Genomic DNA, 14,970 nt, shown 5'->3' on the forward strand with positions numbered 1-14,970 from the left:
GATCCTGCATCAGCTTAAAGAAGCTCTGGAGGAACCAGGATCGTCAATCACGTGGGCCTACTTCCTTCAATGGAATGAAGTGAATGACGCCTCGTCACCTGGAATAATGCCGCAGGGAAAAGTGGTCAATCCACCTGCTGATTCTTTGCTCTTCTATTAGGGGCCTCCCTCCGAATCCCCCAATATCCTGGGCATTGTTTAGGCCCTGACCCTGCAGTGAATAGGATAAACCCCCAAGAAAGAGTCCCCTGGGAAGGCCCAGGATGAGGGACAGGCAGGAGTTCTGATGTTAAGCTTACAACCCAGTGCCTGCCAGAGAGGTCGGGGTCTTTCTGGGTGCATAGACTAAGGCACTGGAGTAACATTTTCCATTAGTTACCCATCTGCCATGCACTCCAAGTTAGAAAAGAGAGATGAGGGGCTGGAGAGATGGCTCAGAGGTTAAGAGCCCTGACTGCTCTTCCAGAGGTCCTGAGTTCAGTTCCCAGCACCCACATGGTGGCTCACTGCTATCTACAATTCAATCTGGCGTCCTCTTCTGACATGTAGGCAGAACACTGTGATAAATAAATAAATCTTGAGAGACAGAGACAGAGAGACAGAGAGAAAGAGAGAGAGAGAGAGAGGAGTCAGAAGACTCATCAGAAAGCCCTGGGTTCGAGCCCCAGCTTTGCTTCTTACAAGCAGTGAGGGAGGTACCTCCTCACCTCCCCAGAGAAGTGAGTGTAAGAGGGGCACAGTGGTTGGGTGTCCCAGGTGCTGCTGGGAATGATCTGCGCACACAACAAGGAGAGTGGTAATCGTCACTTGCTGCTGCCACGTCTGCATAGTGAGGCCAAATGCCAGGAAAAAGGAAGAACAGGGGAGTAGGAGTGACAAGTGGCTCAGGCTGTGACCGGGAGAAGTGTGGCCGGAAGTTAGGGATGAAGCCCACATGCACAGGGGGTAAGATGGGGAGGAGGAACGCCACCCAGACTGGACACGTGGGGGTACTGGGAGGGATGGCCTCAGTGGGTGACTGGAAACTCAGAACTGGCATTCAGATGACAAGTTCTGTGCACCCCGGACGCTGCAATCCCATGGAGTAGGGAGCTGCAGAGAGGACGAGTGTAGAGGGAAGAGAAGTTGAGTGTGAGGGTTGCGGTGAGAGCACAGTTGGGAAGGCTTGCAGGGGACCTGGTCTGAGAGGCAGCACCGAGCCCAAGGGTCTGTGGTCTCCTCAAAGAGGAGGGCCTCTGGATACACACACACATACAGAGAGACACACGGACTCACACACGCACACACACACAGACACACACACAGACACACACACAGACACACACACACAGACAGACACACAGACACACACACAGACATACACACATACACAGATAAACACAGATACACACAGACACACAGACACAGACACACACACTCATATACACAGACACACATACAGACACTCATACACACAGACATACACAGACACACACGCACAGGCACACATGCACACACACGCACACACCGCGCACCTGGCCAGGGCTGCTTGCAGCTCCTCCTCCTTCTTTGCCAGCTGCATCTTGAGCTCCGCGATCTGCGCCTGCAGGTCGGCGATTTGCTCATGGAAATCGCTGGCTTCCCCTTCCAGTTTCCTCTTCAGTTTCTCCAGCTCCTGTCGGCTCTTCTCCTCTTTCTTCAGCCTCACTGCAAAAGAGCCAGGGCTACCTCAGCGGGGAGACACCAGGGAGACACCAGGGAGAGGCCTGCGCCTGGGCTGTGGACACTGCACACTCAGCCCCAGATCCTTCTCGAGCAGATCGAGGGCTACCAAGCCTGGGAAAATCACCTTTCCCGCCAGGGCGTGCTGCACATAGCGCGGAGCCCAGACAGCCTCCTTCCCAGGGCAATCTGCCTTCTAAAGGTTCCTTTCTGATCCTTCTGGGTTATTAGTTTTTATAAAATATTTATTTTATCTGTGTGTGTGTCTGTATAAGTGCGTCTGCACACATGTGAGTATCTGTGTGTGTCTGTATAAGTGGGTGTGCACATGTGTGAGTATCTCTGTGTGTCTGTGTGCACATTGTGTGTCCATGTTCATGTGTGAGTATCTGTGTGAGTGTGTATGCACATGTGAGTGTCCATGTTCATGTGTGAGTGTCTATGTGAGTGTGTACACACATGCGTGTGCATGTCCATGTTCATGTGTGACTACATGTGAGTGTGTACACACATGTGTGTGGGGCCTTTGGAGGGCAGAAGAGACCTCATGTAGCTGGAGCAACAGGCGTTTGTGAGCCTCCTGCTGTGGTGCTGGGATCCACACTCGGGTCCTCAGGGTTTAGCGGAAAGCGCACTTCCCTGTTCGGCCACCTCCCCAGTCCCTGTGTATTAGTTTCTAAAGTGGTCATACAGAATAGCGGGTCTGTGAGGACGTTTTCAGAGGACACACACGGTGTGGAATAGCGGGTCTGTGAGGACATTTTCAGAGGACACACACGGTGTGGAATAGCGGGTCTGTGAGGACATTTTCAGAGGACACACACGGTGTGGAATAGCGGGTCTGTGAGGACGTTTTCAGAGGACACACACGGTGTGGAATAGCGGGTCTGTGAGGACGTTTTCAGAGGACACACACGTGGAATAGCGGGTCTGTGAGGACGTTTTCAGAGGACACACACGTGGAATAGCGGGTCTGTGAGGACGTTTTCAGAGGACACACACGGTGTGGAATAGCGGGTCTGTGAGGACGTTTTCAGAGGACACACACGGTGTGGAATAGCGGGTCTGTGAGGACGTTTTCAGAGGACACACACGGTGTGGAATAGCGGGTCTGTGAGGACGTTTTCAGAGGACACACACGGTGTGGAATAGCGGGTCTGTGAGGACATTTTCAGAGGACACGTGGTGGGACTTTGCCTGTATTTGCCGCAGTTACTCTCTCATCCCTCCTCCCCTCTCTCTCTGGTCCTCTCTTTATTCAAAAGTCCCTCTTTCTGCCTTCATGGTTTTCCTTTGTAAGATCTGATGACGTATGAGGGCAAAGGCATTGTCCTTGTTCCCTCCCTGTCCCCCCTGCTGTCCAGCCACCTGCCCTGCCTCCACACCCTTCCCCTGCTCAGGTCCCTTCAGCCTTCATGTCCTGTGCACGTGCACCCTCACAGCCAAGACTGTGCTCGGGTGCAGCTCGGCTGATAATGCATGCCTCGCGTGCACGGACCTTGGGTTCAGGTCTCAGCGCTGCACACGTTCAGCGCAGCGACGCGCCTGCGATGCTAGCATCCGGGAGGTGGCGGCAGGAGGATCAGGAGCTCACACCTGCCAGCTTTGTAAGTTTCAGGCTAGCCTAGGCTACGTGAGACCTCTCTCTAAAAATAAAGCACAACAGGTGCAACAGGATGACTCTGTGGTAAAGGCGCTTGCAGCCAAGCTTAAGGATCTACATTCAGTCCCCAGAAGCCACACGGTGGAAGGAAAGAGCGGCTCTGCAGAATCACCCGTGACTTCCATGTGCATGCTGTGACATTCATGACCACAGCACATGTACAGACACCATACACATACAGCCACACACACGCCACACATACACACGTATACTCAATCAAATGTTAAATGCATTTTCAAAAATGGGAAATAAAATAATAAAAGTATATAAAACCATATAGATTTGTCTTTGAGCCGAATTCATTTCATTTAACACGGCTCCTGGCTCCACCTGTGCGGCTGCTCACCCTCCAGTTCTGAGATCATGGACTCGTGCTTGCTCTTCAGTTTCGTGAGGTTCTTAGCCTTTTCCTCCTCTTCCGCTAGATTGGTCGTCAAGTCGCTGACCCTCTCTTCAAGGAGTTTTCGTTCCTTTGGGGGCGAGGGAGGAAGCAATCGTCGCAGTGGGGTTTTTTTATTTTTCCCTCCATGGTCTATGCTTTATTTCTAGCAATTTCTATATGAACAGTTTAAAGAAAACTCCCTTCCCAATCAACAGCACCGGGAGTCCCAGATGGTAGAAGTCCTTTAGGAACACCTCAGGCTGCCCACTCTTGTCCCAATGCCAGTGAGTCCTGCACACTCACGCTCAACTAAGGGCTTCCCCACTCCTGCTACGGGACAGCTTGTCTCTGCCTCAGAACCTTTGCAGAGCAGGCCAACGTGCTATTCCTAACTGTTCCTCAATCTGCATTCATGCTAGCTCCTCCAGAAAGCCTTCTTGGAGATTTTCTTTCACCCCCTAGTATTCAACTCCTAACAGGGTGAGCATCCTCAGACCCTGGTCACAATGGTAATGGTTACTTCTGTCTCGCCCAGTGCAGGACATTGGCTTCCTGCTCCATGAGTGTTCTGATCCACACAGAGCCCAGCCCACAAGGAACCCAGCTGATGCCCAGTTTTAATGGAGTCAGCTAAGCTTGGGATTACTAACCGAAGTGACTACTTATTGCCACCTTCTCAGGGTGCTTCTGCCATTAATGCTAGACATGTGTCCCAGACAAGCCTGGCACACCTAACTCACTTTTGAAAGCTTGTTGTTCTGATCGTCCATGACCAAGATGTCATCTTCCAGTTTCTTGATCTTGGCCTCAGCCGTGACCTTCTCAAGCTGTAGTTTCTGTCTCGCAGCCTCCTCCTCCTCCAGCTGCTCCTCCAGGTCCTTGGTTGGGAGAGAGACAAGGATCACAGCCTTGCTGGAACAAAGTCACTAGAGGAGATTTGGGGTTATCCCCACACACTGCTGTCTCCATCAGAAAGAAGACGACGGAGGCTCCGCTCTGCTCAGCGCCAGCGATGTGTTTACTGGGGAGTGGGTACCACACATTCTTTGATAGTCATTCCCTCCAGAGGCAGGAAATGAGGCCCCCAAGGATGTGTTGGGGACCTAAGAATTCTCAACACAATTGGAAGGAAGTTATAGATTGTAACCACAGAGGCCTGGGCAGTGGAAGTCATGGTGGCTTTCTCCCTCCTCCTTCTGGGGCATTCTACAGCCACGACAGGAGGAAGCCCAAGCAGCTGCATGAAGTGGCCGAGAAACCGACACCACCTGCTAGCAGCCAAAGTGAATAAACCGCAAAGAAGTTGATCCTCTGGCCAGCTTGAGCCTTCAAATGACTGGCCCTGGTTGGGATCTTGATGGCTAACTTCACGAGTGGCCATAAGCCAGAATCATCCCACGAAGCCCCTCCCCAAGTGCTGACCACTAAGATAAATACCAACTGTTTGAAGCTGCTGTGTACGGGCTGTTTCATCACAGTGTAGTGGCTGACACAGTCATCCTTTACCCCAGGTTACTAACAGGGAGTTGGCCAGCACACAGAAGGCAATGCAGTGGACAGAGCAGGCCCTGGGGTCTTGTGCTCAGTCCCTGCCCTAGCTCTGTGGCGTCGGGCAGACGGCCGTCGTCCTCTGTGCCTTAGCGCCACCACCGTCCAGCCTCAGGACCCTGTACCGTCAGACGCCCTCACCGAGGGTCCGGTGCCATAAGCCGCCCCTGCAGTGTCTTACCAGCATCTGCTGAGCCATCTTCTTCCTCTCAGCCTGTAGCTGCTGGCCCCGGTCCTCCTCTTCCTCCAGGCGAGCCTCCATCTCATGTAGGATCTCTTCCAGTTCCTGCTTCTTGGCCGCCAGCCGGACCCGCATCTCCTCGGCCTCCGCGTACAGTTCTGTCTCTGCCTGCAGCTGCTCCTGTAGTAGTGTCTTCTCCTCGGCCAGCTGCACACAGGGTTAGGATGCGGGGTTAGGATGCGGGGTTAGGATGCGGGGTTAGGATGCGGGGTTAGGATGCAGGGTTAGGATGGGGGGTTAGGATGCAGGGTTAGGATGGGGGGTTAGGATGTGGGGTTAGGATGCAGGGTTAGGATGCAGGGTTAGGGTGCAGGGTTAGGGTGCAGGTTAGGATGGGGGGTTAGGATGTGGGGTTAGGATGCGGGGTTAGGATGCGGGGTTAGGATGCGGGGTTAGGATGCGGGGTTAGGATGCGGGGTTAGGATGCAGGGTTAGGATGCAGGGTTAGGATGCAGGGTTAGGATGCAGGGTTAGGATGCAGGGTTAGGATGCAGGGTTAGGATGCGGGGTTAGGATGCAAGATTAGGGTGAGGGGTTAGGCTGCAGGGTTAGGATGCGGGGTTAGGATGCGGGGTTAGGATGCAGGGTCGGGAGGTGGCCATGAGACGACTCAAGTCTCGCTATGGGCTGAGCCTTTGCGTGTGCTGAACCCAGAGCCCACTGCTGCGTGCGCTGAGCCCATTGCACCCTGCACGCTGCACACGTTTTCACACCTGTGTGTGCTTCTGCTCCAGCTCCTTCAGCTCAGCCTCTGCCTTCTGCTGCCGCTCCTTGATCTTCTGCATCTCCTCCTCTTTGGCCTGCATCTCCTCCTCCTGCCGTGTCACCTGGAGCAACGGCTTTACCTGCATACAGACACACAGACATCCTTAGCGTCTTTACCTGCATACAGACACACAGACATCCCTAGCGTCTTTACCTGCATACAGACACACAGACATCCCTAGCGTCTTTACCTGCATACAGACACACAGACATCCCTAGCGTCTTTGCCTGCATACAGACACACAGACATCCCTAGTGTCTTTACCTGCATACAGACACACAGACATCCCTAGTGTCTTTACCTGCATATGGACACACAGACATCCCTAGCGTCTTTGCCTGCATACGGACACACAGACATCCCTAGTGTCTTTACCTGCATATGGACACACAGACATCCCTAGTGTCTTTACCTGCATACAGACACACAGACATCCCTAGTGTCTTTACCTGTATACAGACACACACACAGACATCCCTAGTGTCTTTACCTGCATACAGACACACAGACATCCCTAGCGTCTTTGCCTGCATACGGACACACAGACATCCCTAGCGTCTTTGCCTGCATACGGACACACAGACATCCCTAGCGTCTTTGCCTGCATACAGACACAGACATCCCTAGTGTCTTTACCTGCATACAGACACACAGACATCCCTAGCGTCTTTGCCTGCATACGGACACACAGACAGACATCCCTAGCGTCTTTGCCTGCATACAGACACACACACAGACATCCCTAGTGTCTTTACCTGCATACAGACACACACATAGACATCCCTAGTGTCTTTACCTGCATACAGACACACACATAGACATCCCTAGTGTCTTTGGCCAAAGGGAGCCACTCTCATCAACTATGAGACTGTTTCTCGGCTACGGGTGATTTCACCAACACCAGCACTTGGTGATGTCAGGGACATAATTGGCAGTTGAAACAGGAATGGAGGACTCTACTGGCATCAGCGGGTAGAGGCAAGATGTGTGTCTTACATTCTAGAAAGATTCTTAGGCTCCTCTTCCACAAGACGGAGTTGCTGAGCCTACACTTTTAGTGTGGCAAAGGTGTGGAACTTCTCGCTGTTTCCTTTTTGCAGTGCTGGGGATTGAACCCAGGGCTGTGTGCTTTACCACTGAGATACACCCTGAGTCTCTGGGCCTATTAGATCAGTTTATTAGAACAAAATGAACGGAGAAAGAACCAAGGGAGTTGGAGGTGGTTATGCATGTTTGCAAGGAAAAATGGGGGGAAAAAAAAAAGAATCCTCCATTGCTGTTTCCCTGTCACGGTCACTGTTGAGATTTTCCTTCCAGTCTTTTCTCTCCCCTCCCCCTCTTCTCCCACCCCCCCCCCCCCGTTTAAAAAAATAGTCTTGAAGGTTGACCATGGTGGCACATACCTCTAATCTCAGCACTGGGGAGGCAGAGACAGGGGATCTCTCTGGGTTCAAGGTTAGCCTGGTTTACATAAAAAAGTTTCAGACCAGCCAGAGCTACACAGAGAGACCCTGTCTCGAAAAGGAGAACACAAAGGCAGGCGTTGAACTGAATGCTTAGTTTTATATTGTGTTCTCGTCATTTAATTCTGTTCTCATCATTTAATTCTGCTCCTCATTTGCATTCTGTTCTCATAACTCACTGTTTCTTTCTTTTGTTGTTGTTGTTTGTTTTTGAGACAGGGTTTCTCTGTATTGTTTTGGAGACTGTCCTGGAACTCACTCTATAGACCAGGCTGGCCTCGAACTCACAGAGAGAGATCTGCCTGCCTCTGCCTCCCGAGTGCTGGGACTAAAGGCGTGTGCCACCAACGCCCGGCTCACTCCTTGTTCCCTACCTCATGCTGTTCATCAGTCTTTGCAAGCCCAGTTTTATACAAGCATCGATTTTACTAGTTGGTTCCCCCCACACACCATCCCCATTGACAGGTGAACCAAACCAAGGAGTCTGTTGGAAACGCTGTCACTGTCAAAGAGGCTGTGGAAGACGCCCCGAATCCCTGCCTTTCTTTATGGAAGATGGGCTCCCCGGGACAGTCCCCTGGAGTGTGGGTTCATGGGAGCATGTGCAGAGAGCAGCTTCCTGCCGGGCTTCTTCTCCAGCTTGCCTGGCACCCAGAGCCTCTGCCAACGAACCCCGTGGTTGCCTTCACACGGTTAGCAGGATTTGCCTTTGTCTGTTTCTGGGACTGTTTGTTATCATCCGCCTCTCCAGTTAGCTGGCATGTTCATGACACCGCAGGCCATGATGATGCCAACTAGTACACACCTGGCGTACAACAATACTTCCCTGGGGGAAAGAATTTACACACCCAAGGGCACATAAGTGGAATGTGTAAGCTCACGGTCAGTCAGCATGCCTTTGTGCAGCCAGCGACACTGCAGAGGCCAGTGGTACCCAAAGGCCCTGCAAACCGCAAGGAATGCAATGATCGACCAATTCAAGCAGCAAAGGGGTGGCTTCCTCCCTGCCTCATCATCACGCTAGGTGTAAGCACCAATCCTACAAAGCGCCACACCGCATGACTCCCATTTACACCTTGAAACAATGTGGGTACAGACACGGAGGTAAGAGGCGGGGCAATAAGAAGGATTCTCGAGGTGATGCAAACACCTTGATTCGCCTTGAGGTCCTGTGGCCAGCAAGCGGAAGGGGGGGGACCTTCGCGGGCCTGCACGCCAGGCCTGGTTTCAGGCCTCTGCCTCCCGTCGCCCCCACATCATCTAGAGACCCCAGCAGGGCTTAGGGCCGGGGAGCTGGAGGGGGGTCAGGCGGCTTCCGGGACGGCGCGGGGAGCTGGCCACTCACTTTCGTGAAGAGCCGCCACCACTGCCAGTTCCGCAGCTTGAGGTAGGCAGCACAGTTCCTCTGGATCACCTTCATGGCTGTCAGCTGTTGCTGCCTCTTGGCGAAGGCCCTGGGGAGGGTGGGGCGGGGTTTGTGAGACTGCTTCCCACCCTGGTTCGCGGCATCATTCCCCGGATAGGATGTGTGCCCCCCCCTCCTCGCTCCAGCCAGGTCTTCCTGAGGACCTGAACCAGTGTGTTACCTGGTCAAAACCTGCTTAGGCTGGCTCCCAGAGCCTCTCTCAGAAGGCAAAGGAAACACTCACAAATACCTCAGAATAGAAGCTAGAAATGATATCTAAGAGAAAGTTCCATGCTGGTGTTTCTACAAGGATCATTCACACCCCTAGTTGGGCCAGCTGAGTTCTGACAGACTTATTTACTCCTTAGCAGCATTTCCTGATCCTTAATACCAAATCAGCATTATATTTCTTTAGAGCCTCTGGGTTTGAAAAACTACAGATCGGTGACTACAAGCCCAGTCTGTCATGTTAGCTGCCACATTAGCTGTGGGTACATTTAAGAATACCAAGTATTATTAAGAGTAGCAATTATTTTGGGAAGAGGAATGATGGCAAGAGAGAATTTAATATAACATTCAACAAATTAGGACTGTTGTACTAAGGACTCCCCCAATATCTGGACTTGGCTATATTGGGTCCCTCTGACTCAGTCAGGGCTCTGCAGATGTGGTGTCGACCATACTTGGTGATAGCACACACTTCAGGCTTCAGCACCTGTAAGATCTTTCTGGGGTGGCCTGCCTGCCTGCCTTCCTCCCTCCCTTCTTTTCGTGGGTGTTTGAGACAGGGTTTCTCCGTGTTGCCCTGTCTGTCCTGGACCTAGCTCTGCAGACCAGAGCTCCTCCTGCCTCTGCTTCCCAAGTGCTGGGATTAAAGGTGTGCGCCACCATGCCCAGCGGGGGTGTCTTTCCTCGAGACCCCAAGCGGAACAGATGGAGGCTACGACGTCTAAGTTCCCACTTTATGGATCCTCTTTGAGCCTGGGGTTAGAGACACCGGTGAATCCCCTCCCCTCTGATGAGCCGCCGTTAGCCTAGGGCTTCTGTAGTGAAAGCCAGCCTCACTTCCAAGCCCTTGCTGGGCACCACTACGCTAACTCCTCTAGAACAGTTTCGTGAGGTAGAAATGGTTGCGCTCAGGAGAAATCTGGGCGCATTAACTGAGGAATTGAGAGGAAGAACCCGGGTCTAAAACTCTCCAGCCCGCTGGCTGCCACCCTGCCCCTCCTGCATCTAAAACCGGCGTACACTTTTCAGATGGGGGCTTCCTGTTCCTCTCAGACAGAGGCTGTTGATTAAGAACATTGTCTTAAGACAGGGGGCTTCTTGGAATCAGGGAACCCCGACACAGGGCTGGAAACCCCCTTCTCTGGACTTCGTGTTTCCACTATGAATCGGGTGGGGGGGGGTTAGTATACAGGAAACTGTGTTTACTTTCTGGCCAGGTAGCCACGACACATGGCCTGGAAGGCCATGATGACATCAGTAATCTTCAGGTCCCGTTCCTCCTCCAGGTGGGCCAAGACTCCCGTACGGAAGAAGATTTTGCTCTGCCCAATCCTGTACAGGTTGGGGTCGAGTTCAAGGGCTTTGATCTGAGGAGGAGGGAAGAGGAGAGTTGGCGTTTTCAACTGTACCATTTGTTCAGTGGTGACATGTGTTTAAGGACCACCCCACCCAGACTGGCAGCTGGAGATAAGACCCCGAAGCCAGGAGGCGTCACACGTCGCTGTGTGGAGGGGTCCGGGATTAACCTCACTCACCATGAGAATGCAAGCTTGCTTTCCATCCATGAAGCCTTTGGGGATGGCGTTGGCTGCCAGGATCTCGTAGCTTAAAACACAGGACAGAAGTCACTCAGCGCGTCTCCGTCTTTCACGCTTTCTCCAGGGCGCTCTCCCCCACGGCCACACCAACCCCAGAAGGCTCACCGTTGCCGGAACTCTTGGAAGACAATCCTGTTGGGGAAGCCCTGGCGGCAGATGCGGATGCCTTCCAACACACCGTTGCACCGCAGCTGCTCCAGCACCAGGAACGCATCCAGCTTTCCAGACTGTAGGAGTGCAAGAGGCCAGTGACCGCCGGAGCAGCGAGCCCCAGACCTCAGGGCTGGAAAACATACTCGGCAGTCTGTGGGGTCTTCACAGGGCTCGGCTGAGGGCCAATGTCTGTCTGCCGCTGCCAAGTCTGGGTTCCTACACTTTTTTTTTGGTGGGGGGCACTGTTTGTCCCGTAGTCCCCATTGTGTTGCTAACACCCCTGGGTAGAGACCGGGCTGTTTCCCTCTCGCCATCTTTCCCCTCAGATACTGGCCAGCCCTTAGTCTCTCCCAGTAAGTGTCGTAAAAAAAAAAGCAGATGGGGTGTGCATGTCTACATATTAATGTTCTTGCACGCGTGTATGGGAGTACAGACATGTGAACATGTGTGCATGTGAATGATATATGTGTGACGTGTGTGGTGTGTGTGTGTGATGTGCGTTATGTGCGTGTGTGACATGTGAGTCTGTGCCTGTGTGTGTGAGGTGTGTGCGTGTGCGTGTGTGAAGTGTGTGTATTCATACGTATGTGTGTAACATCTGGAGGCCCAAAGTTTGTGTCTCCCGTCGTACTCATTGACTCATTCATTCACCCACTCACACTCAAAGCTCACCAGTCTCTTAGCTGAACTGTTCTGGGGATTCCCTGCCTCTGTCTTCTGAGATTAAAGTTACAAGCCGGCCACCATACCCACCCGGTATATATGTGGGCTTCTGGGGTTCCGAGTCCTGTTTGTGTGACGAGCACTTTAAATGGCTGGGCCACCTGCCCCAATCTTTTTTATACCATTGTCTGTTCTCTTCTCCCCAGACGAGCAGGGTCCTTTCCCCCCAGTCCTGCCTGCCCCTTCTAGCTCCTCATTTGGTCTAAGACATAATTTTGGTCATGACCTACTGCTTAAACTCCTTCACTGACTTCCTACCTTCAGGGTGCCATCACAAAAGGGCTCCCTAATCTAGTCCAGTCCCATCCCTACCTCACGCCACCACACAGAAACAAGGGGGCTGGAGGGTGGCTCGCGCCATCCAGTGCCTGAGTTCAGGACCCCGTAAAGAGCTGAGCATGATGCTGTAAGAAGGGAGGCGGAGCATGAGGATTCTGAAAAGCTCGCAGACCAATTGAACTGTCCCACGTGGTGATGCTTCAGGCCAGGGAGGAAGCTGCCCCACACAGAAGTGGAAGGTGCCTAAGGTGTCTCTGACCTCTACAGTGCACTGTGTACGTACACCCTACACCCAGAGGCGTGAACACGCGCGTGCACACCAAACAAAAACAATACAAAATGACCTGGCTACAGTTTTCTTGCCCCGACTCTTAATTTCTCACCTCTATACATTTTCTTGGCCCAAGCCCTTGGCCTAAAATGCCTCCAAGCGCACTCACACCCCACTGTGCACTGTCAAGTTGACGCCTACCCATTTCTTTTAAATGACATCTATTTTTTTGTGGTGTATATTTGGGGGGGCAGGTGTGGGCACAAGTGTACCACGGTGCACACGCTGAGGTTAGAGTGCCCTGAAGCAGTCGGTTTTTCCGTCTAATATCTGGGTCCCAGGGATGCAGCTCAGGCCATTATCCTCGACAGCAAGAGCCTTTACCCGTTACCCGGCGAGCCATCTCCCCAGCCCGTTTCCCCGTTCTTGGAGTTCTTGCAGAGGTAGCTACTCCAGATCTGTGTTGTTTCCCTTACTACCGTCGTGGCTCTAGCCTGTGTGTCAAGGCTCCTGTGGTCGCCCACAACCTGGGCATCTGTGACACTTGGGTCCACCAATTCTCTGTTGTGGGAGAACAATGGGGGCACGCGACGAGAAGCCAAGCAGCCTCCCTGGGCTCTCTCTGCTAGATGTTGTAGCAGTCCCCTCCCACTTGTAACAAGCAAATGTGTCCCTGCGGGTTCTGCAACACTGTATCCCAAGTGTCAGCCACAAACAGCAGCTCGACAAGCATTTACTTGAAGAGTGGAAGGATTGATGGCCTCACACCCCATGCCACTACCTAGCTGCACGGCCTCTGAAAGATTCCCTTCCCTCCCTCCCTCCCTTCCTCCCTCCCTCCCTCCTTCCTTCCTTCCTTCCTTCCTTCCTTCCTTCCTTCCTTCCTCCCTCCCTTCCTTCCTTGATCTCCATTGCTTTCAGGCATGGATAACAGACCCCAAATCCAGACAACTGCCCGCATCTGTAGATGCAGGCCTGTCTTGGGGATGCTCAGGGCCGGAAACAAGGTCAGACATCTCTTTCTGCCCCTCGACCTTGATAGTTTGCCTTGTTGTTGCCTCCCAAGTTCCTCTCTGTGTCCTCCAGCCCTACCCCGCGGGCAGGAGCTCCACGCTGGGGGGTACCTCACCCTCTTTTCGTGGTTGGGGATGATGCAGCGCACAAAGTTAGGCGTGGTGTTATGCAGCGTGGTCATCAGCTTCCCCAGCTGCTCCTTGTAGAGCTGGCCCACGGTGCGGAACATGCCCTTCTTGGTTTTAGAGGCGCTGGGCAGTGAGCTCTCCGTCATCTTGGCCATCTGGTCCAGCCCCACAATGCGGTCCACTGTGGGGTACATGGAGGGTGGCATTAGCCTCTGGTCCCTTCAGGGGTCCTGCACCTCTGCCACAAGCCAGAGGACCAAAAGGTGAAGGTGGTGGTCGAGGGAGGTGTTTTGTGCAGGTAATACTCTATGGGAGACTCCAGACCCCACCCGAGGGGGGGGGGATACAATCCCCATCTTTCTCTCTGATGGTTAGCAGCCGGGGTAAGGCCTCTAAGCAGTGTCAGTTTGGGGCATCCCTGAGAGCACCCGAGTGGCAGGATGAACCAATGTTCTCTGTTTGGTCACAGAGACCAAAGGAGTCAGTTTCTTTCTTGGTACTCAATGTTCTCTGTTTGGTCACAGAGACCAAAGGAGTCAGCTTCTTTCTTGGTACTAACTCACGGGGTAGCCTGGCCCTGGCTGTGTTCCAGCTTCCCTTTCCCAACCATGGCAGCAACAGCAGCATCTAACGCCTAAGGATGGGGTGTGGCATAGTGGGGTGCGACCAGAAGGCATAGAAAGCCGGCAGCTGCACAGGAGCCGCCAATACGTCCTCTACCCTTGGGGATTTGCTAAGAACTGACCATGCATGGGCCCTAAGCACACACCAAAGGCCCTGACCACCTCAGCCCCCAGGTTACCCATCTCTAACAGAAGCGGATGGACAGAGACGTACACTGTGTCAGGTGGTGAGGTGTACTTAGAAAAATCAAGAATAGAGAGTGAGGGAGAGGGCAGGGGTGAGAAGAGGAGAGGGCAGGGGAGAGGAGAACAGGATGGGGGGAGCAAGAGGGAGGGAAGGGGTGACCTTCCTGAGAAGGGTGGTGGGGAGTGTCTGTCTGAGAAACCGATCTTTGAGCAGATACAGAAACAGAGTGACCACGTAGGTATCCAGCTTCCCACAAACACACAGGTATCCCATGAACGAGCGCTCTTGATAGAAGACACAGCAATTGCTCTGAGGGGAACTGAGCAGCCCGGTGGGCACTCCCCAGACCAAGCACTAGTGGATAATGTCATTACCACAGAGGACCTGTTTTGCTTTGGGCAGGTACTCTGCCACACAGCCATGGCCTTCCTGTTTCTTCTCCAGATGGAACGGGAAGTGCCCACAGGCCCAGTCGAGGCAGCACTGGATAAAGTCAGAGCTCCAGCCGCAGCCTGGGCTTTAATGGGGGCCCTGGTGCAAGGCTGCATGCCGCTGGTGAGAACTAACCTCATGCAGCTCCTATGGCAAGCAAGACGT

General features: G+C 53.1%; 1 protein-coding gene across 5 annotated transcripts in view; it reads right to left on the reverse strand.

The window, feature by feature from the left end:
* The window catches only part of Myh11 (myosin heavy chain 11), a 96,366-nt gene that overhangs the window by 21,431 nt on the left and 59,965 nt on the right, over positions 1-14,970 (reverse strand). For all 5 annotated transcript variants that reach the window (XM_040733612.1, XM_040733611.1, XM_040733615.1 and 2 more), the window contains 10 exons: positions 13,551-13,744; positions 11,101-11,222; positions 10,933-11,002; positions 10,604-10,764; positions 9,110-9,218; positions 6,249-6,380; positions 5,476-5,682; positions 4,487-4,624; positions 3,711-3,834; positions 1,515-1,686 (listed from right to left, as the gene is read on the reverse strand). In XM_040733612.1, the coding sequence (XP_040589546.1) occupies positions 1,515-1,686; positions 3,711-3,834; positions 4,487-4,624; positions 5,476-5,682; positions 6,249-6,380; positions 9,110-9,218; positions 10,604-10,764; positions 10,933-11,002; positions 11,101-11,222; positions 13,551-13,744 (1,429 nt within the window). The remainder of the gene's footprint in view (positions 1-1,514; positions 1,687-3,710; positions 3,835-4,486; positions 4,625-5,475; positions 5,683-6,248; positions 6,381-9,109; positions 9,219-10,603; positions 10,765-10,932; positions 11,003-11,100; positions 11,223-13,550; positions 13,745-14,970) is intronic.

This window comes from Mesocricetus auratus, unplaced genomic scaffold (assembly GCF_017639785.1).
Source record: "Mesocricetus auratus isolate SY011 unplaced genomic scaffold, BCM_Maur_2.0 Super-Scaffold_100031, whole genome shotgun sequence".
NCBI lineage: Eukaryota > Metazoa > Chordata > Mammalia > Rodentia > Cricetidae > Mesocricetus > Mesocricetus auratus.